Raw genomic sequence first — 24,105 nt, 5'->3', positions numbered from 1 at the left:
CCTGTGTATGTTTAACAGCTGTAAGCTATGTATATATTGAAACGCCGGTTATAATAAACTCAGAGTGGCCATCAGCCCTCTCCGCATCTATCCTGATGTGTACATTGGATTGCGACACCGACATATGGTGACCCCGACATGATCCAAGATCGGCGGCATTATTGGTGAGTAACGATATGGGGGAATTTCAATCGCCTTTCGGCGGTCCGCTGTGAGAATGATGGGCCAACAATTGGTGACTCAGCAGAAATTATACTTTAAGACACTTCAGCGGCTGCTGAACGCGATTTCAGTTTCGGTTTCTCCCGCCGAGTTACAGAGGATATTGCAATATCTACACATTGCCCCTGGTTCCCTGAGGATGGCATCTTGGACACTGAGTTGTGGGAAAGGGCTGGCAAGGCACTAAAGTCTCACTTTGAGCATGGCCTTTTAAAATCTTTAAAGGACGTACATATCTTAATGACTTTGGGAACAGTACGTACTGCGCTGTTCCCTTTGTGGGATCTATGGGATGAGGAAAACTCGGCCTCGTTCACAGGAGTGCCCTTCAGGCAAAGCTGAGGAGGCGCCACCACTGCCTCCTCCACCTTGCTCGCCACCAAGAGACTCTTTTAAAAAGGCCATTAGTAAGTCTCAGACAAATTTTGAACAAACGTCCTCAGATGATGATGATTTACCATTCCCCCCTCTTTTAGAGAGGCGTTTCGCCTTCAAGAACCCTCCTGTCTTGCCTACTGCTCCTCCTTGTACTCCACCAGCCGCGTATGTTGATTCCAGGCAGTATAGTGTTGTTCATAATTGCCTTCGGGAAGGATTAAATCATGGAGATCCTGATGTTTTTTCCTGTGCCTTCCCCGTGATGGTCAATCATGGGTGAAGAGAACATGAATCCCTTCTTTTCGGGGTGTTTAAGGAGCTGAAAAAGAGCATTAGAGAGAATTGAGTGCAGTCACCTTTCACTGTTGGGATGATAGGGCACTAGGAGCCAGTTACCATATGCTACCCTGTGATTGGCTTTTCCTCGCAAAGACTCATTTGTTGCATGCTGAATATACTCTTTTCAGGTCTGAGTATAAGGAGATATCTGTATCCCGATCTATGGATAATCTATCTTTAAACCCCCCTCTCCCAATCAGTGCCGACATGCTACAGGGGGTCGGCCAATATGCGACGCCTCAAGCACAGGCTGAGGCAAATGGAATGTTGCATAGACAATGTTCAGAGGTGGCATTAGCAGCCTGGAAGGCAACTCCCCCTTCAGGGGCAGACAAAGCCCCCAATTCCTTTGTGAATGTCCAACAAGGGCCAAACGAGCCATACATAGAATTTATTGACCGTCTCCAGCAGGCAATTGAGAGACAAATAGCTCATCCTGAAGCAGCTCAAATTATCCTGTTGAAAATAGCTTTTGAAAATGCTAATGCTGATTGCCAGTCTGCTATGTCTCACCTTAAAGGGCGAACTCACACTTTAGGGGATATGCTGCCAGCGTGTCAGGAAGTAGGAACTCATAGTCATGTGGCCAAAGTAATGGCAGCAGCGTTTTCGCAGCTGCCCAAAGGTGCTTTTTGATAATGCCTGTTTTAAGTGCGGAAGACCTGGACACCGTGCAAAACAGTGCAAGTCCGGTCCAAAAGATATCCCTGGTAAAGGAGGGCCAGCCGATATTAAAAAGCCGCCTTCTAAACCATGTCCTTGGTGCTGAAGGGGATTCCATTGGGCGAATCAACATTGCTCTAAAATTAATGTAGATGGTAATCTAACCAACCATAATTTCGCGTCAGGAAACTCGAAATGGGGCACACTCCCCAGTGCCCCGAAAAACGAAGTTTGGGGAGCTCCACTGCCAAGAGGGGGGCCAGTGGCTTCGGCCACACTGGCGACGGTGCTTCATAGCCTCGCCCACTTGGCCTCCCCATTGGCCTAAAAAGCAAACCTCTGCATCTGTACAAGGTGTAGGGGGGCTTATGACACCCGAGGGGAGTGATCACGTACTCAAAGTCAGAAGACCTGAAAACAGAATTGCCTTAATTACACCCTACGTTCTTCCAACTCCATACTCCCTATGGGGGTGACAAATAAAAATGGCAAGCAATAGGATATATTGGAGTATATGAGGAAGCCATTTGGTATAAACCTAATTCGGCCTGACTTTTTTTTTCCAAAAGGGCCTGACTGTGGCCATTGAGCATGCATTGTATATCTGCTTAGACATTTTGAGATAAAGGTGCAACTTCCCTCCCCCTCCCAAAGTTGGCATCTCCTTAAAGATTAAGCATCTTTCTTTAGTCTGGGAACTGATTGTAGCGCTCATCCGTGACTACCCAGCTCGAGGCAACAGACCTGCCAGCCTGCGGGGTTCACTGAGACAGCAGACCTATCTGCCGTTTCCATCAATGGCTGTACGGATAGAGCAGCCTCCTGACTATTGTAAAAGGGACCTTTCAATCATATGTGAAACATACTCTTTGAGGGTATATAACCACCCTGTATACCCCCACTTCTTTGGAGTGCTCTGTTCCTTTGTGGAAAGACTCTCCCGGGTTATAATCCTCAGATTTAAGCTCAGAATAAACTCACCCAAATTTTCATTTGTAGATTGGTTATGGATTATTTTCGTCGACAGGGGTGAGATTTGCTTTCTCAATGGAAACTATCTCTAAACGTTCGTTAAGCCTTTTTCCCAGGGGCCGCTGATGTTATTAACATTCCTCCCATACCTATTCAATGGAAAACTATCACGCCTGTATGGATAGATCAGTGACCCCTTCCAAAAGAAAAATTATAGGCTTTAAAGATGCTAGCACAGGAGCAACTAAAATTAGGCCATATCGTACCCTCAAACACCCCAGTATTTGTGATAAAGAAGAAATCTGAAAAATGGAGATTACTTCAGGACTTAAGGGCAATTAATGCTGTCATGCAACCTATGGGGGCTTTACAGAAGGGAGTGCCAAACCCTTCTTTAATACCTGAGAATTGGCAAATTGTTGTTACTGACATTAGAGACTGTTTCTTTTCTCTACCTTTGTGCTCCGCTGATAGGGAAAAGCTCGCATTCACTGTCCCAGTATATAACAATCAAGAGGTCCCCCAGAGATATCAGTGGAAGGTCTTGCCTCAGGGCATGAAAAACAGTCCTACCATATGCCAACAATTAGTAGGAGATGTGTTATTAACTTTTCGAGGCAAATACCCTACTATACAACTTTACCATTATATGGATGATATTTTATTAGCAGCACCAACTAAAAATTTTTCATTAACAGCATACCAACAATTAATTGAATTTCTAAAAGGCAAAGGCCTGCTTAAGGCTCAAGATAGGGTACAGTTTACCTCCCCCTGGAAATTTCTAGGATTGATGATTGATAGACACCTGGCAAAGCCATGCATTCCCTCTATTTCCATACCCAATACTTTAACATTAGTTACATTGCAACAGCTTTCAGGAAATATCAATTGGATACATCCTTTTCTTGGCATCCCGACACATTCTCTGAGTCACTTGTTTTCCTTGATACATGGTGACTCTTCCCTCTCTGCTACACGCACTCTTATCCCTGAGGCAAAACGAGAACTAAGCCTAGTAAACAAGGCTCTAACCTCCCAATTTTTAAATTGCTTTGATCCAGAAAATTCCCTTATGCCTTTATGTGATAAACACACCTAAGAGTCCTACTGTTATCATCTTTCAAAAAGCGGGCAAGGTTATAAAATGCTTGGAGTGGATATACTTGCCCCACACACCAGCTAAGGTACTCTATACATATTTTGATGGAATAGCAGAGGTTATTCAAAGGGGACGTTTACGGTGTTTACAATTGCGAGGCGCTGACCCTCAGACCATTTTTTTACCTTGTACATCTTCTCAGTTTGATCATCTCCTCGGTTCTCTCTTCGCAACCTATTCCTGATGCCTTAACTTGTTCACTGACAGCTCCGGAAAAACCAGAAAAGCCAGTATAGCTTGGTTTGCTAATAGTGACTGGCAGACCAAAGTCTCTCACGGACATTCAACTACTCAAATTGCAGAATTGGCAGCTGTGCACCTTTCCTTCTGTTCCTTTGAATATTCTTATGGATTCTGCTTATGTAGCTAATGCTGTCCCGCTTTTGCCCTCTGTTTTAAACTTTCATCAAACCACACAAGATATTTTCACTCATTTTCTGAAAATCAAGCAATTATTGTCCCAGCGTACTCACTCCTGCTTTATTGCACACATACACTCTCACACTCCTCTTCCTGGTCCTTTATCTCAAGGAAATGCTATTGTTGATTCTGTTGTAGCCAATGTTTGACTTGACTGTCCTGCGTTTACAGCAGCACGTTCGTTTCACGCCTTACATCATTGCAATGCTCCAGCCCTGTGCTTGCACTTTCACTTAACAAAACGACAGGCTGCACAAATAGTTGCTGGTTGCCCAGGCTGTCAACAATCTTCCCTAGCCACCTCTCCCTTCGCTGCTGATGGGGTTAACCCTCATGGACTATACAGCAATGATCTTTGGCAAACGAACACAACAATATTTTCACCTTTTGGACGTTTCAAGTATATTATCGCTTCTGTTGACACTCACTCTCGATTTCTTTTCGCATCGGCACATACAAAAAATAGCACTAAACAAGTCATTCGTCGTTGGCTTGCTATATTTGCTTTCGTGAGGTCTCCTACATGCATTAAAACTGATAATGGTCCTGAGTTCTCAGTGCAAATTTTCCGCCAATTTTGTGCAAATTGGAATATTATCCATAAAACTGGCATCCCCTATAATTCTACGGGACAAGCTATTATTGAGCGATGTCATAGAACGCTAAAGGATGCTTTACAAAAAATGAAAGGGGGAAATGAGTATTATAAGAATGATCTGCAAGGTATTCTCAATCACGCCTTATTTACTTTAAATTTTTTCAATCTAGCAGAGGATGGCACATCAGCTGCAGAAAGATATATGGGTCAAACTCAGAACCATATGGCCCAACAAAGGCCAGCATTACACACATCTGTTTTGACACAATATCTTGGCAAAGTGTGGATTAAAACGTCCTTATACGGATATCTGGGAGGGCCCTTTTATGGTTAAATGTGGGAAGAGAGGAGCTCTTTGTGTTTTGACAGATAAAGGCATTGAGTGCATTCCATCAAAACGCGCACGGCCTGCTCTGGAATTACCAGAAAATGGACAAACGGATAAGTAAATCAGTTTTTTTCTTTTTCCTCTTTTCTTCTCTAATGCATGTTGAGGTGATTTCAGAACATGAGAATCTCACATGTTGGGCCTTTATTCCTAATCCTCCTCTCTTTACTCCGGTTACTTGGTGGCATGCCAATCCCCCTTTGTCCTCTAACGATTCTGATTGGACAGGAGGAACCGGGGTACCCTGACAACAACATACAGGCCTGCACCAAAAGGAAGAAGGACCTCTGGTGATGTATGCTAACAATTCACCTTTTTGTATGGTTTATTAAAACAAAAGCACAACATGTGTCACCTTTCAGGAACAAATGTATTTGTATTACCAACCTAAGAAAGGACGACAGGCAGCCAATCTGACATACATTACTGCTATATCAACATCTTATGAAGACAAAAGTCATGTCACACAAGTTCCTTCCATCCCAATTTGCCATCCAAAAACTGATTGGTGTTACAAACATTACTCAGTACAGTGGTCCCCTTGCCATACAGCATATCCAAGGCGGGGCAACATCTTTGGGGCCAACGTGCTGGATTAGGGACCTCATGGACATCTTTTGAGTGACAATCATACTTGGGCCTTCAACAGATCAAGTCAGAAACCTATAACATGAAGCGAACAGAGCCTATCTGGACCCCTTTTACAACTATCTTACAATGAGACAGTGTGCAGCCCCCTCACAAAGAAATATGGAGGATCGGGTTGCCTTTTATATCACAATTGTCCCATGGCAAGTATGGGAATGAAACTGGCAATTATTTACTAACATTGGTCAAAAATGTTTCTGATACCGTAATGATTTGTACCACCCATCCTTATGTGTTATTATGGGGAAACAGTGTCCCTGCTATCCAAGAATCTTCTGGTATGTATGTGGTTAATATTTCTCCCCCATATTGGTATTCTGATTGTTTAACACATTATAATGTAACCTCATTGAATGTGATATATGTAATGGTGTTAAAAAGAAGAGCACATATTTAGTTACCTGTTTCTCTAAATCGGACATGCTCCGAAGAGCATGCTCTACATATCCTCCTTGAGTCCATGAGAAAATTACGCCCTAAGCGGTTTTTGGCTACACTAATCACGTTCATTGTATCCGCAGTGATTATCATTGCATCAGCCGCTACAGCTACTACTGCCTTGGTTAACAGTTTTCAAACAGCCCATAAGGTGGAGTCCGTCTTGGTAAATGTCACGATTGCAGGCATTAGAGGCAGCAGTAGAGTGGCTGGGAGAGCAGTAAAGTGCATTAAATATGCGTATGAAACTAAAATGTGATTGGCAATTTACCATGCAATGCGTTACCCTCCTACCGTATAATAGCTCGCTGACACCTTGGCAAGAATGAAAAAAAACATTTACAGGGGGCATTTAATACCTCCCTGGCCAATGACATCACTGGGCTACAAGCTCGGTTAGAGAGGCAGTTACAAGAAGTACATAAGGTGTTCTCTCAACAAATATTTCAAGACATTGAAAATGGGTTACACTGACTAGAGCCCTCCAATTGGTTCTCGGACCTCTATTTACGCATATTTGTTAATGCTGGTGTGATTTTGATATTATCCATGTTAATAGTTTATGTTTTACGTCTGCTGTGCTCCCTGAAAAAAAAACAAAGTCAACAAGAGCAAGTATTGGTTATGATGGGCCTTTTGGCCTCAGCACAACATGACGCCTTCCTTGCTTTAAAAAACAAAAAGCGGGGAAATGTAGCTGCCTCTGACACAGGAAGGGTTAATCACTGGAAAAAGCTTGCTTGGGGGGGGGGGCAGGGGGCACAGATGGAGAAACGATATCAATATCAGGAGCAGGAGGGGCCATTGCCTAAGAGACCTTGCCTGCTCCGAGATAAAAATATACGAGCACAGCAACAACATGATAATATCAAAACAGACGCCGAGGGAGGGCTCCTTGAGAAATCACTAAGAATTCTTGGTATTCGCTAATTATTTCATCCAGAACACCTGTGTATGTTTAACAGCTGTAAGCTATGTATATATTGAAACGCCGGTTATAATAAACTCAGAGTGGCCATCAGCCCTCTCCGCATCTATCCTGATGTGTACATTGGATTGCGACACTGACATAAAGTGTAGGGATATTCCCTCAGTCGATACCAGAAGTGATCTCCCCGCACACTTGTGGAAAATCCACACTACCCCCATAGCTCATTAATGTCACCAACATGGCTGCAGTGGACACAGGCAACCTGGCATTTTGTGTGACTTTTCCTCCTGGACAGAAATAACTGGACCAGAGTTGGGTCCCTGGTCCAGGCTGGGTCAACGAGAACCCTTTGGAATTTGAACCTAGACACTCCAAAACCTGTCTACTCTCGTAGACAAAGAACGAACTGTGCGGCAGCCATCTACCATGTGGACCGGGAAACAGAACTGGTGGAGGGAGAGAGACAGACAGACAGAGACACAGAGACAGAGAGAAAGGAGATAAAACAGACGTGCAGAGAAGAGAGGCAGAGAGAGAGGATTTCCTGAGTTCCTACAATGCTCCCGTCCTGGCCACTACTCTGTCCCTGAGGCCCAGTTGTATTCCTGGCCTTGTGTTCTTATAACAAGTCCTCCTTTTTGCTCAAGTTGTCTCTTGTGGGTATCTGTTACTTACAAACAAGAGCCCTAATTAACTCAACCTCCCCAGTCTCTTGAGTAGTTCAGTCCTAACTCCCTTCTAGTCTGGATCCACATTGCCCTGGGCCATAGTTTACCTTGAGGATGACAGTGGGTTTCATCTTAAAAGCCAACTTCAGTCAGTTGGTTGTGCCTGGGCATGCTTTTTGGGGCAACAATGGGGCCCCATGGGAGTTCAGGTAATAACCACACCCTCCTAACTAGAGCCGGGTGGGGCACAGGGTATATCTCTCAGGATGAGCCACCCGTTCTTCAGTAGGGCCAGCAGCAGAGAGACAGACTCTGGGTGGCACCATGGCCAAGTACAGGGTGAGGGTGTCCACTGGGGAGGCCTTCGGGGCTGGCACTTGAGACAAAATGTCTATTACCATCGTGGGGACCCAGGGAGAGACTCCCCGACTGCCTCTGGACCATCTCGGCAAAGAGTTCACTGTGGGCGCTGTGAGTGTATGGGGCGCAGGGGTAGGGGCAGAGGAGGGAGGAGGAGGAACGGTCCTCTCAGATAGTAAACCTACCGTCCCCCTCCCCAGGAGGAGGACTTCGAGGTGAAGTCCCCCCAGGACGTGGGCCCGGTGCTGCTGCTGCGCGTGCACAAGGCGCCCCCGGCGCTGCCCCTCCTGCTCGGGCCCTTGGCTCCGGACGCCTGGTTCTGCCGCTCGTTCCAGCTCACGCCGCCGCGGGGCTCCCCGCTCCGCTTCCCGGCCTACCAGTGGCTGGAGGGGGCGGGGAGCCTGGTGCTGCGGGAGGGGGCAGGTGCGAGAGGGGATGGGCTGGGGCTGGGGAAAGGGCATGGAGTGAGAGGGGGGCTGATATTGGGGGTGAAGGGCAAGGGAAGTGGAGAGGTGAGCCAGTGTAGCCACTAGAGAAGGGGCAGAAGATGAGGGGCTAGTGAGGCTGTGGCGAGGGGGAGGTAGCAGCCGCGTATGGGAGAAACTGTACTTACTGGGGGAGGGGACCTGGTAGGTGGTGGCTCGAGTGGAGGGGAAAGTGGCTGGGGCCAGAGGTTGGGGGAGTTTCTCTGCCTTCCTCACTCACTCCCCTCCTCCCACAGCGAAGGTCTCCTGGGCAGATCACCACCCCAAGCTCCAGCAACAGCGCCGGGAGGAGCTGCAGGCCAGGCGGGAGATGTACCGGTGAGGAGGGGTCTACTGTATGTGGGTGGGTGGGGCCGTCGCCCACCAAGGTCGGCCTGGTGTCCCTGGTGATGATGCTGACTAAAGTCTCTGCTTTGTGCTCTCTGAACCTAAGACCTGAAACTATCACCTGGGAACTTGTTAGAAATGCAAATTCTCAGACCTACTGTATCAAATATTGAAGGTGGGGGGCAGCAATGTTGGTTTTTGTTTTGTTTTGTTTTTTACAAATGTGGGGTGTTTTTCTGACCTAGTTTGCCCTCTCCAAAGCTATAGTGCAGATTAGCATGTGTAGAGAGGCCCTGTTTAACTGGGGAGTCCTTTGACTCAGATCTTAGGTTACACACCCTGTAGGGTGTTTGCACAACTGAGGGAAAGCTAAGGATTTTTTTTTTGGTCACCATAATTTCTTTGTTATTGTCTTTTTTTTTTCTTTTTACCTGTTGACCCCCTTCACCCGTTTCTCTCACCCCCCAACCTCTGCCTCTAGCAACCACCAATCTTTTCTCTGTATCCGTGAGCTTGTTTTGTTGCTGTTGCTGTTGTGGTTTTAGATTCCACATATGAGAGAGAGTGTATAGGATTTTTCTCTGCCTGACTTATTTTACTTAGCATAATGCCCTCGAGGGTCCATCCATGTTGTCACAAATGGCAAGATTTTGTTCTTTTTTATGGCTGAATAATGTTCCCTTGTATATATATACTACAGTTTCTCTATCCATTCATCCGCTGATGGACACTTAAGTTGCTTCCATATCTTGGCTATTGTGAACAATGCTGCAACGAACATGGTGGTACATATATTTTTTCAAGTTAGTTTCCATTTTTTTCAGATAATACCCAGAAGTGGAATCGCTGGATCATATGGTAGATCTAGTTTTAATTTTTTGAGGAACCTCCATGCTATTTTCCATCATGGCTGCACCAATTTTATGTTCCTACCAACAGTGCGTGAGGGTTGCCTTTTCTCAGAATGCTTGCCAACACTTGTTATGTTTTATCTTTTTGATAATAGACTTTCTAACAGGTGTGAGGTGATATCTCACTGTGGTTTTGATTTCATTTCCCTGATGATTTAATGATGTTGAGCATCTTTTCATGTACCTGTTGTCCATTTGTGTATCTTCTTTAGAAAAATGTCTGTTTAGATCTTCTGCCCATTTTTAAAAATTGGGTTGTTTTCTTTTTCGTCTAGTTGTATGAGTTCTTTATATATTTTGGATATTAGCCCCTTATCAGATATATGATTTGCAGATATTTTCTCCCATTCAATGGTTTACCTTTTCATTTTGTTGATGGTTTCCTTTACTGTACAGAAGCTTTTTTTTTTAATTTTAGATTGTCACCTGAGCTAACAACTCTGGCCGATCTTTTGTTTTTTTTCTTTTTCTGCTTTTTCTCCCCAAATCCTCCCAGTACACAGTTGTGTATATAATTTTTTAGTTGTGGGTCCTTCTAGTTGTGGCATGTGAGATGCCACCTCAGCGTGGCCTGACGAGTGGTGCCATGTCCATGCCCAAGATCCAAACCTGCAAAACCCTGGGCTGCCGAAGCAGAGCACGTGAACCTAACCACTCAGCTACAGGGCCGGCCCCTGATTTCTTCTTTGATCCATTGGTAGTTCATTATCATGTTGTTTAATCTTCATATATTTCTGCGTTTTCCGTCTTCTTCATGTAATTAATTTCTAGTTTCATACCATTGTGTTTGGAAAAGATGCTTGATGTGATTTCAATCCTGGTAAATTTATTACAACTTGTTTTGTGGTTTAACAAATGATCTATCCTTGAAAATGTTCCATGTGCACTTGAGAAGAATGTGTATTCTGTTGCTTTTGGATGGAATGTTCTCTAAATATCTATAAAGTCCGTCTGGTCTAACATGTTGTTTAAGGCTGATGTTTCCTTACTGATTTTCTGTCCATATGACCTATCCATTGATGGAAGTGGGGTATTAAAATACCCTACTATTATTATTTTGCTGTCTATTTCTGCCTTTAGGTCTGTTAATATTTTCTCTAGATATTTAGGTGCTCCTGTGTTGGGTGCTTAAATATTTATAAATATTATATTTTCTTATTGGATTGGCCCCTTTATCATTATATAATACCCATCTTTGTCTCTTATTACAGTCTTTGTTTTAATGTCTATTTTGTCTGATATAAGTATAGCTACTCCAGATTTATTTTGGTTTTCATTTGCATGGAATATCTTTTTCCACCCCTTCACTTTCAGTCTGTGTGTGTCTTTATATCTAGAATGAGTCTCCTGTAAGCAGCATATAAATGGATTTTTTTTTAATACATTCAGCAACTCTATGTCTTTTGATTGGAGAATTTGGTTCATTTACATTTAAAGAAATTATTGATAGGTATGTGCTTATTGGGATTTTGTTAATTGTTTACGGGCTGTTTTTGTAGTTCCTCTCTGCTCCTTTCTTCTTCTTTTGTAGAGAGCAAGAGTACAAGGCAGCCCTGGTCAAAATATGTGCTGTGGACTGATTCTTTCACCCACCATATGCAGATAGGGTCCTCTGGTGCCAACACTAACTGTTCCTTATCACCTGGGACGGCTTTTAGAAACTACTACCATTAAGTGTTTTTTTCAAGTGGTAGTGAAAACCTAGATTTTTTAAAGTGCCTTTTAATTCATTGTTGTCCATGAACTTTTAGAGTACTGAATATGTAACAGTATCTCAAATTTTGACTATTTCAGTCTTTAATGAGTGCCATTTAAAAAATTTTAAAATAGATATAAATTGTTATATGTAGGCCTCATGGTAACCACAAAGCAAAAACCTGTAATAAATACACAAAAGATAAACAGCAAGGAATATAAGTATTCCTAAAGAAAGTCATCAAACCACAAAGGGAGAGAGCGAGCAGTATTGTTTTAACGAGGCTTTCAGATGACTGGTGCCTGCTGGTGTCTTCTTTGCCTTGGGCCTTTTTCACACATCAGTTGTTGTGTCCTCCCGGAAATGTGGGCAGATCTGCAAATATACCACCTCAAACCTCAAGAAACTCATCCTCCAGGGAGGGCAAGGGGTGAGCTGGGGGCTGTTTCTCTGCTCTGGGCTCAGAGAGCTGGGTGTGAAAGGCCACTCTGGCGGTGGATGGAGACTGCAGAGGAGCTGAGGCCGCTGGTGGGGATTCCTGAAGCAGAAAGCCAGGAACTGCACTCAGATGCAGATTTTCAAAAGATCGTGGTCTGGCCAACTTTGCTGCTGTCTAAAGCTTGGGCTACAGGCCGCTGCTCCAGTTCTCTGGGGACACAGCAGCTGCAGGCTCGTGTGGTTCCTGGTGATTCCACCTGTTGTGAATTATATCCCCAAGAACACCATTGCACCAAATCTGCCAGCAATAGCCCCTGATGAAGGAACAGATATGGAAGTCTACTGTGTCCATGGCGTGGCCTTTCTTCCTTTCTTGTCAAAACAAAGACACAGGAGTCAGGAGACCCAGGGCCAATCTGCTGAAAGGAGCTGTGAAATCTTAGGCAATCATTTGACTTTTTTTCCCTTTTTTTCTTTTTTTTTGGTGAGGAAGATTGTTGCTGAGCTAACATCTGTGCCAATCTTCCACTATTTTGTATGTGGGACGCCACCACAGCATGGCTTGATGAGTGGTGTGTAGGTTGGCACCCGAGATCTGAACCCGCGAACCCCAGGCTGCCAAAGCAGGACACGCAAACTTAACCACTATGCCATTGAGCCAGCCCCTCATTTAACCTCTTTGATCCTATTTTCTTCTGCAAAAGATACTAAGAATACCAGTCTGATATGTGTTATTAGGAAGAACAAATGAGAAAATTTGCATTAAGAATGCAGCTAGACAACTGCCAAAGCCTGCGCAAATGTATTCTGTTACTGTTGTTCATAATGTCTCTCAGTTACCCCTGTTGCAACTGTCGAGGCCCTCGATACTTAAAGTGAGGCCTCAGATCCACAGTGTCAGCATCACCTGGGCACTTGTTAGAAATGCAGGCTCTTGGGCCCACCCACCCTAGACCTACTAAATCAGAATCTGCATTTTACCAAGATGCCTAGGCCTAGGTGAATCTTTTGTACATTAAAGTTTGAGAAACAGGGTTTGGCCACCACCTGGTGGCAGTGTGCTTTAATTGCAAATTTGTCGTTTGAAGTTGAAAGTTCAGACCCAAAGGCGATTTGAGTGAACCAAAGAATGAATGAGAGGAGGACTGGCTGGGGGTCTTCAGCTTCAGAGGGACCTGATTTTACCAATTCACTCAAAGGTCTTCAGGCTGTATTGCCTGCTTGATAGTGAGACTCAGAGATGCCTTAGGTCAGGGCAAAGTAAATTGGTGGGCTCCCCCAGCAAGTGGGATGCCTGCCAAAGGCAACTAAAGCCTCCTGCACCCTCTGCTTCCCAACAGCCTCCCCTCTGCGAGACGCAGCTGTGTTAGTCAGGAGTTGTGTGGTCGCAAGAACAAAGACAGACTCCAGCTAGCAGACAGGAACAAAAGGAATGTGTCTACAGGACACAGAGGGTTTCACAGAAGGAAGGGCTGGAAGTGTAGCCAGATCTCACAGGCCAGAAGCCAAAGTGACACTCTCCCTGTCTCTGGGGTCCCCTAGATGCTTCTCTCTCCTGCTTCACTTTTCTCTCTCTCTCTCTGCAGAACAGCTTTCTTTGGCTCCCAGTCCACACGGTGGAACACGGCCATCACTAACAGTCTCTGTGTTTACATGTTATAATCCAGATATCCAGAGAGAGATGGCCTCTCTGACTCAGCCCCAATCACCAGTTCCCTGGGAAGGCCCAGCTGTGGTCAGGTGCCCAACCTTGCACCAGTCAACTGTGACCAGGGGAGAAGTCTTGCTGCGGGAACATGGCAGCTCCCTTGCAGCCTTGTGGGTGGAGAGGAAGGACAGAGCCCATGAAGGCCCCTGCTTGTAGAAGGGGGGCTGCCTCTGACCAGGACCTCCAAGGGAACTGCCACTACCTCTGCCCTAGTCAAGGGGCTCCCTGAGGCTTCTTGCTGACCACCTTCTTGCTCCTCCCTCCAGCTGGAAGACTTACCAGCCAGGCTGGCCTCACTGCTTGGACATGGAAACCGTGAAAGACCTGGACCTCAACACCAAATACTCTGTAGTCAAGAGCACCAACTTATACCTGCGAGCACAGTCTGCGTGAGGACACCCACCCTGTCCTGCCCCTGAGCCTCAGATACCCTAGGACCCCTACCTTCTGCTCTTCCCTACTCAGCTCCCCCACCACGAGGGATATAGGTCAGACAGCCTACCCAGGGTATGGCCTCTGCTCACCACCAATTCTTAGAGGGCAGTGGCTACCTCAGGGACAGTGGCTGCTTCAGGACCTGGAGGTTGGTTCAAGATCCCAGGAGGGATAAAGCTAGCTGACAGGGGAGGGTCTCCCAGGGCCTCTTCCCCCTTCCCCCCCTTTCACATCCTCTGGCAGGTTTGCAGAGCTGAAAATCAAGGGGCTGCTGGACCGCAAGGGGTCCTGGAGGAGTCTGAGTGAGATGGAAATGGTGTTAAACTTCCAGAAGACCCCAGCCACTGGTGAGGAGCTTGGGCCAGGGCTTCTGACCTCTTTCCTGAGGCATCAGCACTCATGGCTGCTAGGAGTCTCAGAAAACCAAGCACCAATTCACTGTGTGGCCCCGGGCAGGACCCTGTCCCTTGCCAGACCTTACGTTCTCCACAGATACAAAGGAGGATGTGAACTGGGGGCATCCCTCACTTTCAAATGCCTTTTAATCTAACCGATGTTTATTGGCTTACTACACATCAGACCCTGGGTTAGGACTGTGGACACAGTCCTTGTCCCCGCAGGGCTCACAGTAGAGCAGGCGAGTGGACATTAGGCTCAAAACCAAAGTAACAAGTTTCACTTGTGAAACCTGCGCATCAGCTCCAGTGAGAGTGTAAAGGGGCACCTGCCCTAGTCCAGGGGTGGGGGAGGGTGGGGTCCTGGAAATCTCTCCCAAGGAGGTGACTTTTATGCTGAGACCTCAAAGTTGAGTAGGTGTTAACAGTGCCAAGAATAGGGTGTGGGGACAGAGAGCATTTCAGGCTCGGGGGATAGTGCCGGTGAAGGCCCTGAAGATGGAAGGATCGGAGACCTTTGGGGGAAAGAAAGCATCTGCTGTGGCCAATGGATATCGAGTCACGGAAGGAAGATAAGAGACACAGCAGGGGAGGTAGAGGGGACTTGGGTCGTGCAGGCCTGTGTAGGCCCTGGCAGGAACTTGAGCCTTTCCTAAGTGCAGCAAGAAGCTTCAACTGGCTGTCAGCCAGGGAGTAACATGGCCATATGTGCTCTGTGGATGGTGGTTGTTAGGGGACAAGAGTGGAAGCAGGAGGACCAGTTATGAGGCTCTGGTCGTGGTCAGAAGAGGATGGTGGCCTCAGCAAAGCAGTGACAGCAGAGATGGAGTGGACAGGTGGACCTGTCCTCAGTATGGAGAATCAGTGGGATGTGATGAGAAGAGGAAGCGAGGTCCCCAGGCTCTCCCACAGCAGCCAGGTGGATGGAGGTGCCATTTCCCAGGATGCCAGGCAATGGGAGGGGCCGGGCTGGAGGAGGAACCCACGTTCAGTCACAGATATGCTGCATTTGAGGCTGGTGAGTCCTGGGGTTGGGATTTCAGGTAGACAGTGGAACAGGTGGACTGGGGACTAAGATTTGCTGTTTGGTGAATGGGCAGTGACTGAAGCCAAGGAACGAGAGGAGGTCACCTTGAGAAAGATACAGAGTGAGAAGAGAAGGGAGCCTAGGATGACCCAAGAGTAACTCCACCATGAAGCTCGGGGAGACCTCTGGGGCTGGGGTGACCCAGTCCCCATCTCCCCTTTCCCCCTACAGAGTATGTTTTTGAGCACTGGCAGGAAGACGCCTTCTTTGCCTCCCAGTTCCTGAATGGCCTCAACCCTGTCCTGATCCACCGTTGTCGCCGCCTCCCAGAGAATTTCCCTGTCACTGGTGCCATGGTGGCTCCAGTGCTGGGCCCTGGGACCAGTCTTCAGGCTGAGCTGGAGGTGAGGGATGCTGAGGTCCAGGCTCTGTACCATCACAGTGCCTTCAGGCCCACCCCACTGGAGAGGGGCAGCACTCACATTCATTAAGGACCTACTGTGTGCTGCCTGCAAAACACCCTCCACCGCACTCACTCCTTTCCCAGCCCTAAGTCTTCTCCCTGCTCCACCCCCTCCATCCTTTAGAAAGCCAGGTGGCAGCCCCAGCTCCCCTTCTCTCTCCTGCAGAGGGGCTCCCTGTTCCTAGTGGATCATGGCATCCTCTCTGGTGTCCGTACCAATGTCATTAATGGGAGACCTCAGTTCTCTGCAGCCCCAATGACCCTGCTATACCAGTGCCCAGGACATGGGCCCCTGCTGCCCCTCGCCATCCAGGTCAGTAGCTGGCCAGGGGGCGGGGCAGGGGTGGGGAGGGGTCCGACTGATTGGTCGACAGACCCCTCATGGCCTCCTCTCTCCCCAATGGCCTCTCCTACAGCTCAGCCAGACCCCCGGGCCCAACAGCCCCATCTTCCTGCCCAGTGATGACAAGTGGGACTGGCTGCTGGCCAAGACCTGGGTACGCAATGCTGACTTCTCTGTCCATGAGGCCCTCACGCACCTGTTGCAAACACACCTACTGTCTGAGGTCTTCGTTCTGGCTACACTGCGCCAGCTGCCCCGCTGCCACCCACTCTTCAAGGTCAGCAAGGCGGCTCAGACTGTGCCCCAAGCCTTCAGGTCCCTGAAACTTGGCCTACCCCTTGGGGTGGCTCTTCAAGGCAGCCTGTCCCCACATGGCCCTATCCTTTCAGGCTGGGGTGCAGAGCCACAGTCCAGCTTCAGCCACATCTCCCTGCACAGCTCCCCTGAGAGCCTGCTTTCCAGCAGGCCCTGAGCTGGGGTGAGGTGAATAGGGACTGCAGCGAGGAAGGTACCACATGTAAGACCAGGCTGTGCCCCAGAGAGGTTCCCTTCTTAGGGGAGATCAGACCAACAGCCAACAGCCATTACAGAAGCCCAACTCCTAGGAAAGGAGAGACCTGGGGCTGGTGGATGTCAAAGTGTGAACATGGCTTTGAGGGACCAACAGGTTTTCTGCAGATAGCAGCAGGGGTGGGGGAGCCCTGGGAAGGAGACCCATGTCTCTAAAGTGGGCTCTGCAAAGCCTTCAGATGGCCCAGCTTCATTTCGCCCAGGGACCTGACGCATCTCCTCTGTGAAAGGCAGGATTTCCCACACACAGGGTGGGTGGCTGCTCAGTTCTTGCTTCGACAGTCTCCTGGGTCCTAGATGCAGGCCCCCCTCTGTCCTCTTTAATCCAAGCTGATTCTTTCTGACCACCGGCAGCCTCCTGGGCCTGACCCTCAGAGGTGGGCTCTGGGGGATGATTTTACATTGCCAGGCCCTGGTTTTCATGGTTCTTTGCCTTCCCAGGGGTTGGGAAATCACTGGATGCCAGAGCTGAGGGGCTCATAGTGCTCATCCAGCTCAGCCCCCTCACTTGCCCAATGATCTGATGCCCAGAGAGAGGAATGCATAATACCTGAGATCACAGAACAAGATGCTGGTGGAGGCCAGTCCCGTCACTGCACCTGGAGCCCTCATCCCTGTCCTGGGCTGTCCCTCTTGTCCCTGTCATCTCTTTCCACAAGTGATTTACAAGACTGGGTGCCTCGGTAGGGGGAGGTCTGGGGCCAGAAACACTGAGGCTTCACTGGACCCTGCCTTCTCACTGCTGGTCCCGCACACACGGTACACCCTGCATATCAACACGCTGGCCCGCGAGCTGCTTATCACCCCTAAGCGGGTGGTGGACAGGGTAAGCACTGCCTTTGGGAGGGTAGGGGTGGCACATTCCTTCAGTTTGAAGAATCTGGGGTCCTGGGTTGGGAGTGGCCCTGTCTCCCCTACCAGAACTACCTCCTGCTTCTGGGGCAAGGGCTTTGGTACCCAGAAGTCCCATCTCCCAATCCACAGGCCTTGGCCTCAGAGGCTTCTCCGAGTTGATACAGAGGAGCATGGAACAGCTGAACTATTCCGTCCTATGTCTGCCTGAGGATATCCGTGCCCGAGGAGTTGAAGACATCCCTGGCTACTACTACCGGGATGATGGGATGCAGATCTGGGGTGCAGTGGAGCAGTAAGGGGGCCATCCCCAGAGAGCTGGGGGCTTGAGGGAAGCAGGAAGGCTGGGAAGGAGAGGGAGGGCCCAAAGAGGCTCTTGACAAGGAAAACTGAACATTAACAAGACTGGGCAGGGGCGCTCCTCAGAGCACATCGAATTGAAGGCTAGGACTGAACCCAAACGTGGTGCACCTTGCAGCTTTGTCTCCGAAATAATTGGCATCTACTACCCGAGCGATGTGTCCGTTCGCGATGACAGTGAACTCCAGGCCTGGGTGTGGGAGATCTTCTCCAAGGGCTTCCTAGGCCGGGAGAGCTCAGGTACAGGGACCTCAGCCCTTGAGCCCCACCCTCAGGCCTCTGCAGCACGGTCCTCAGGACCCTTGTGGCCCCAGCCTCAGTGCAACTCTCCCTGCAGGTCTTCCTTCCTCATTGGAGACCCGGGAAGCCCTGGTGCAGTATGTCACCATGGTGATATTCAACTGCTCAGCCAAGCACTCTGCCGTTGGTAGTGGGCAGGTGAGAAGGGTCAGCACTGGGGGTGGTGGGATGGAGGGGCTGGGCTTCTAGGCCTCACTCTGCCCTCTTGGCCTTCAGTTTGACTACTGTGCCTGGATGCCCAACCTGCCGCCCAGCATGCAGCTGCCACCACCCACCTCCAAAGGCCAGGCAAGCCTGGAGGGGTTCATAGCCACCCTCCCACCGGTCAATGCTTCATGTGATGTCATCATAGCCCTCTGGCTGCTGAGCAAGGAGCCTGGAGACCAAGTAAGTGTGGGGCTGGGAGTGAGGCCAGCTCTAGAGTAAGGGACGAGTGTTGTTTCCCCTCCCTGGCCCAGACCCTACTCTGCCATCAAGAAGCCTGGTCTCTTCACCCCACTGAACCTTCCCAGGGGGACACATGAGCCTTGGACATCTCACAAGCAGGGTCAAATGGCCAAATGAGATGATCCACAGTCACCCTTAGCCGCAAAGACAACCCATGATCGCGCTCCAGCTGGCGCCCCTTTTGAAACTGTTGGGGGAAGGGGACATGGATGAGGCTCAGACAGAGGCTGGTTCAGGTCCTCAGGGTGGAGGGCTGGGGCCAGAGCCGGCTAAGGCAGGTGACAGCTTCTCAGCAGCCCCTTCATTCAACCTTGTGGTTGGTCCGCAGCGGCCCCTGGGCACCTACCCAGAAGAGCACTTCACCGAGGAGGCCTCACGGCAGAGCATCGCTGCCTTCCAGAGCCACCTGGCCCAGATCTCCCAAGACATCAGGGTGCGGAACCAGGGCCTGGTGCTGCCCTACACCTACCTGGACCCTCCCCTCATCGAGAGCAGCATCTCCATCTAAATCTGGAGATCAGGGCCTCACGTGACAACTCTTTGACCACATTGCTCTAGTCCCAGAGAAAGGGACTCCCCAGAAAAACAAGCCCCCACATGCCTCTCCTAAGACAACCAGATGCCATGTAACTCACCCCCCACAACAAAACAGAAATAAATACAGAGAACAGAATTTCATGGGACAGCGCCACCATGCTTTTTGAAGATTCTAAGCCTCAAAGCGCCTGCATACCCCACAGCCCCCTTGAAGGGTTCTGTGACTTTGTCCCCAGTTGTATCTTTAACTTGCGTTATGGTGGAGCGAGTAGGGTTGCATAATCCTGCCCCTGATCCCAGTGACCACAGCTGATTGGACCTAATGGTCACCTGACCCAAGGGCAGCCCTCCTATAGGTTGCTCAGCAGCACAAGAAATGGCTGGTTCAAAAACTGCCCAAGAAGTTGATCCTGACCTCTTGTCCCAGCTTTAAAATGAACAGCCCATTGAGAAATGGCCACTGGAAGCAGGGCAGAAGGAGGATGACACCCTGCTTGGGGCATGCAGGCAATGCTCATGTATGCTTTCTTAAAAACTTGCCCCAAAGTTAGATAAAAGGCTTGCATATTATAAAGCAGCTTCCATTTCCAAAGACTTAGAAAATATTCTATCATTAGTCATACATTGCCATCTAGATTAATCTTCAATGATGGAACTGCAACATTTCATACCTATTAATTCTGTTTTTCTTTTTTCTTATTCCAACTCAGTGAGCATCCATTAAGGCCAAAAATGTGTCCCTTTGAATTCACCTAATGATTTCCATCTCTGTCTCATATTGCAGGTATCGGAGGTTTGGTTTTTGGGTTTCATTAATTTTTATAAAACAATGTGGACAAAATGCAATATATATTCGAGTAACAGCACAAACATGACCATTGAAATAAATAGAACAGCGCTTCCAAATGTGTTGACCCATAGGCAGCATTTGAACTGTTCATTCTTTACTAAAGTTCAGTGTACCAAAAATGATTTAGAGCTATATAGCTGTTGAACTTCTTTGGTTTCAAGCAACAGGGAACAATTCCTGCTAACTCAAGCAATAAAAGAGTTTCTGGAAAAGAAGCTGAGTGCCTTGGGGGATCGGAGAAAGAGTTAAAACCAGTAAGAGTTAAACACAGTTCTCGGGAAGGACTGGAAACCTGGGCGGCTTTGGGCACAGGAACCAATGGACATCCTCCTCAGGCGCTGCCATGGGAATGACAAAGCTCCTACCACTTTTTGTCCTTGAATTATTTGCCTCAATATTCAAATTCCGTGAGGGAGAGTCTGTTTGCCTTAACTTGGAGTGGCAGAAACCATTGGTTGCTGTGGCAGAAAGAGTTTGTGCTCACCAAATATCCCAGGTACTTCTCAACATATCCCAGTCTACCTTTCAGTTAGGTTGAAACCATGTGACCAATTCTGGCCAATAGATTGTGAGAGGAAGTGATGTATGTCATTTCCAAGATGAGGCAGTTAAGAGCTGGTGTGCCTCCTCCATCCTTCTCTTGCCATTGAGGCTACCTTGGAGGCATGTTCCAGAAGACCTGAGACCTGTCCTTCCCTCTATCACTAGACTCGAGAGCTCATGAGAACAGGGTTCATAACTGCCCACCACAGTGTCTGGCATATTGCAGGTGCTCAGTAAGTAGGTGTTGAATGAAGGAATTAATAAACGAATGATTTCTAAAACCCTTCTATGCCCTTTTTCACTTACCTGTATGTCTCCCCAACTAGACCATGAGTTTCTTGAAGGCAGAAGCTGGGTCTCATTCAACTTTATATGCGTGGTGCCCAGCACTGTGCTGACACATAAGAAATACTCAACAATGTTTGTTTAATGATGGACAAAAGGAAGAATGATTGGATGGATGGATGGATGAACTAGCAAGTTGAGGGGACGTTGTGCCCCAGTCAATAAACTGGTACTTGCTTCAGTGTATGTCTTCTGGGATCAACTATCATCTCCAGGAGAAACTAGAGACCCCAAGGCAGCTCAGCAGTAAGAATCTAAGCAGTCAGTCTCCAACCCTCCTTGGAGAAGCCACCACCACCTCCACTGCCCAGGTCCTGGGAGCCCCTCTGTCTCTCTCTCTTTCTCTGTCTCTCCATCTGTCTCTGTCCGTCTGTGTCTCTCTCTCATACGCACACACACACACGCCGAGTCCTTGGGCTCTCGGCTGACCAGCCATCAGAAGAGAAGGTTGTTACAGGTAAGTCACCTCTAGGGGATATCCAGTTAACTCTTCAGAGTGGTGGTCCCCTCGGCCTAGGGTGGGGACTTCATCATGGATGAGGCGTTGGGCATCCAGGCCCTACAGTCATGCTCTGCAGACCCCCGCCCCAGTTCGGCTTCCTGGCAGAGGGGGAGGACAAGTTCCCTCTTCACTACCCTGGACTCCTGCCTCCACCATCCCAAGTCTTTCAGTTATGGAATGAAGGAGTCATGGAAGGAGAAAAGAGGAAAAAGTGTGGGGTGGAAGGTCCCAGAAGTGGGGCAGAAGCCCAGCTTATGTGCTGCCACTTCCTGCCCAGTGTTCCAGGACAGGGTGGAATCACTCACCAGGAAAGAAGGATAAAGGTGTGGCTAGGTAGCAGCAAAAGGGATAGAAACAGAGATGCAAGACTCAGACATTAGCATGGAACTGAGTTAATGAAGACAACGCAGAGGCAAGGGGTGCCAGACATAAAAATTAAAGGCAAGTAACCAGTGGGAGCAACTATTTGTAACAAATAGAAAATACCTGAAATATATAAAAAGTGTCTACAAATTAATAACCCAGCAAAAAAGAGAGCAAATAATATAACAGGAAATTCACAAAAGGCGGTTCATAAAATAAACCTAAACATCTAACAGACATGTGAAAAGATAGTTAACTTCACTGGTTGTTAGGGAAGTGTATTGAGAGTTGTCAGGGGTGTAAAGCAACCGGTCTCTGGCATGACAGTGTAATGGTGTAGCTTTGGTGGAGAACTCTGGAAGCCTCAATCAAACTTTAAAATCTAAAAGAAAAAATTTAATCCAGCAGACCACTTATAAGAAGGTATCCTACTAAAAACGCCCATATTTGCATAAAGAAATGTTTATGATGATGGTCTACGCAATATTATTTTTATAGGAAAAAACTTTAAAAAACTTAAATGTCCAGGGGCTGGCCCGGTGGCATAGTGGTTAAGTTCATGCACTCGGCTTTGGCAGCCTGGGGTTCGCAGGTTCAGATCCCAGGCTCAGACCTGGCACCGCTTGTCAAGCCACGCTGTGGTGGCATCCCACATAAAATAGAGGAAGATTGCTCAGCGACAATCTTCCTCAAGCAAAAAGAGAAAGATGGGCAACAGATGTTAGTTCAGGGCCAATCTTCCTCACAAAAAAAAAAAGAAAGAAAAAAGAAAAAAAGAAAAACTTAAATATCTTTCAGGAAGAAAATGTTAAATTGGGAAACAGTCCTACCATGAAAAATAATATAGCCGGTAATAAAGTCAATCCATAAATGCTGACACGGAAAAAACATCCAGGATGTATTGTTGTAGAGGTGGAAAACAAGTCGCACAATGATAAGCATGGTATGACGCCTTTTATGGTACAAAAATAAGCTAAGTATGTAATCAACACAAATGCCAGGGAAGAAGTTTGGGAAGATGCACACCGACCTGTTGTTTGAGAAGGAGCTGGACTGTACAGGAGGGCCATGACGAGGAGTAAGGGAGCGAGGACTTCCAAATGAGAGAGAGAGAGAGAGAGTGAGGAAACCTGGGAAAAAGAGATCTATTTGATTGCCTGATAGATATACTCACAGGGAACAGCTTTGTTAAGGAAAAGTATCCAAAACTGATAAAGAGGACAACTGCCTGCCCTTTCAAAGACATTTAATTTTTCTGGAAGAAAGTACCATTGCTTGATTTTGCTATTTATTATTAATAAAGGCCTCAGTCTATGTGAAGCTCATGTAACTTGTGTCTGGTAGAGATGCAAATGATTTCTGTTCAGTAATAAAAGATAACCCCAACAGTTAAGAGTTTATTGCCCTGTAGGACATTAGCTATTTTTGTAATTAACCCAGCAATCCTATCCTAACATTCCTTTATAAAATTGCCCATAAATAAATCCTCAGCACCTCAACTGTTCTTGGAACCAGTACTACCACCTTGCTAAGCTGAATTAAATCTTTGACTTGTGTTCATTCTAATTTGTATGAATCATGTTTTTAATATTTTTGAAAATAATACTTTGACAGGCTGGAGGGAGGGGAGCTATGTCCCACTAGAGCCTAGAGCCATGGTCCCTTCCCTCATTGCTGGGGCCTCTTCCAGCTTCCTCCCCATCTTTGTGGCCCCCTGCTCCCTTGTGCCACGCATGCTGGACTTCCGGGATGCCTTTGCTCACCACCCAGGGAGGATGGAGAATACAACACGTCCCCACTCCCACCTCCACCGACCTGAGAAAGAGCTGAGGATGGGGCTGGAGGCAAGAGAACAAAAATGGAGACAGAGACGGGCTGGCTGCGTGAGGCCACGCGGTGACTCAGTGTTCGCTACTCAGAGCGGTTTACCCGGACTGGGAGTGGACCTGGGGGAGATGCAGAGGAGGCGCCCAGACTTCTCTCCCGGGGCACCAGAAGTGGGGTGGAGTCACCTGGAAGAG

General features: G+C 47.8%; 1 protein-coding gene across 4 annotated transcripts; it reads left to right on the top strand.

The window, feature by feature from the left end:
• LOC124246827 (polyunsaturated fatty acid lipoxygenase ALOX15B-like) lies at nt 1-19,617 on the top strand. 4 transcript variants are annotated; one of them, XM_046675462.1, is made up of 15 exons: nt 8,106-8,298; nt 8,388-8,610; nt 8,909-8,990; nt 14,019-14,141; nt 14,431-14,534; nt 15,316-15,501; nt 15,841-16,013; nt 16,239-16,385; nt 16,489-16,692; nt 17,725-17,811; nt 17,963-18,132; nt 18,316-18,437; nt 18,535-18,635; nt 18,714-18,884; nt 19,273-19,617. In XM_046675462.1, the coding sequence occupies exons 1-15, from the start codon at nt 8,215-8,217 to the stop codon at nt 19,450-19,452; spliced, it is 2,157 nt and encodes a 718-aa protein (XP_046531418.1). In that variant the 5' UTR covers nt 8,106-8,214; the 3' UTR covers nt 19,453-19,617. The 4 variants fall into 4 exon arrangements, with proteins under 4 accessions (XP_046531421.1, XP_046531419.1, XP_046531418.1 ...); XM_046675465.1 differs by lacking the exons at nt 8,106-8,298; nt 8,388-8,610 and adding an exon at nt 1-164; XM_046675463.1 differs by lacking the exon at nt 8,388-8,610 and having other exon boundaries at nt 8,079-8,298.
• The last annotated feature ends 4,488 nt before the right edge of the window (nt 19,618-24,105 follow it).

Source organism: Equus quagga, chromosome 11 (assembly GCF_021613505.1).
Source record: "Equus quagga isolate Etosha38 chromosome 11, UCLA_HA_Equagga_1.0, whole genome shotgun sequence".
In the NCBI taxonomy this organism is placed as follows: Eukaryota; Metazoa; Chordata; class Mammalia; order Perissodactyla; family Equidae; genus Equus; species Equus quagga.
Note: the sequence above shows the minus strand (reverse complement) of the source record. Positions and strands in the feature narration are given on the sequence as shown.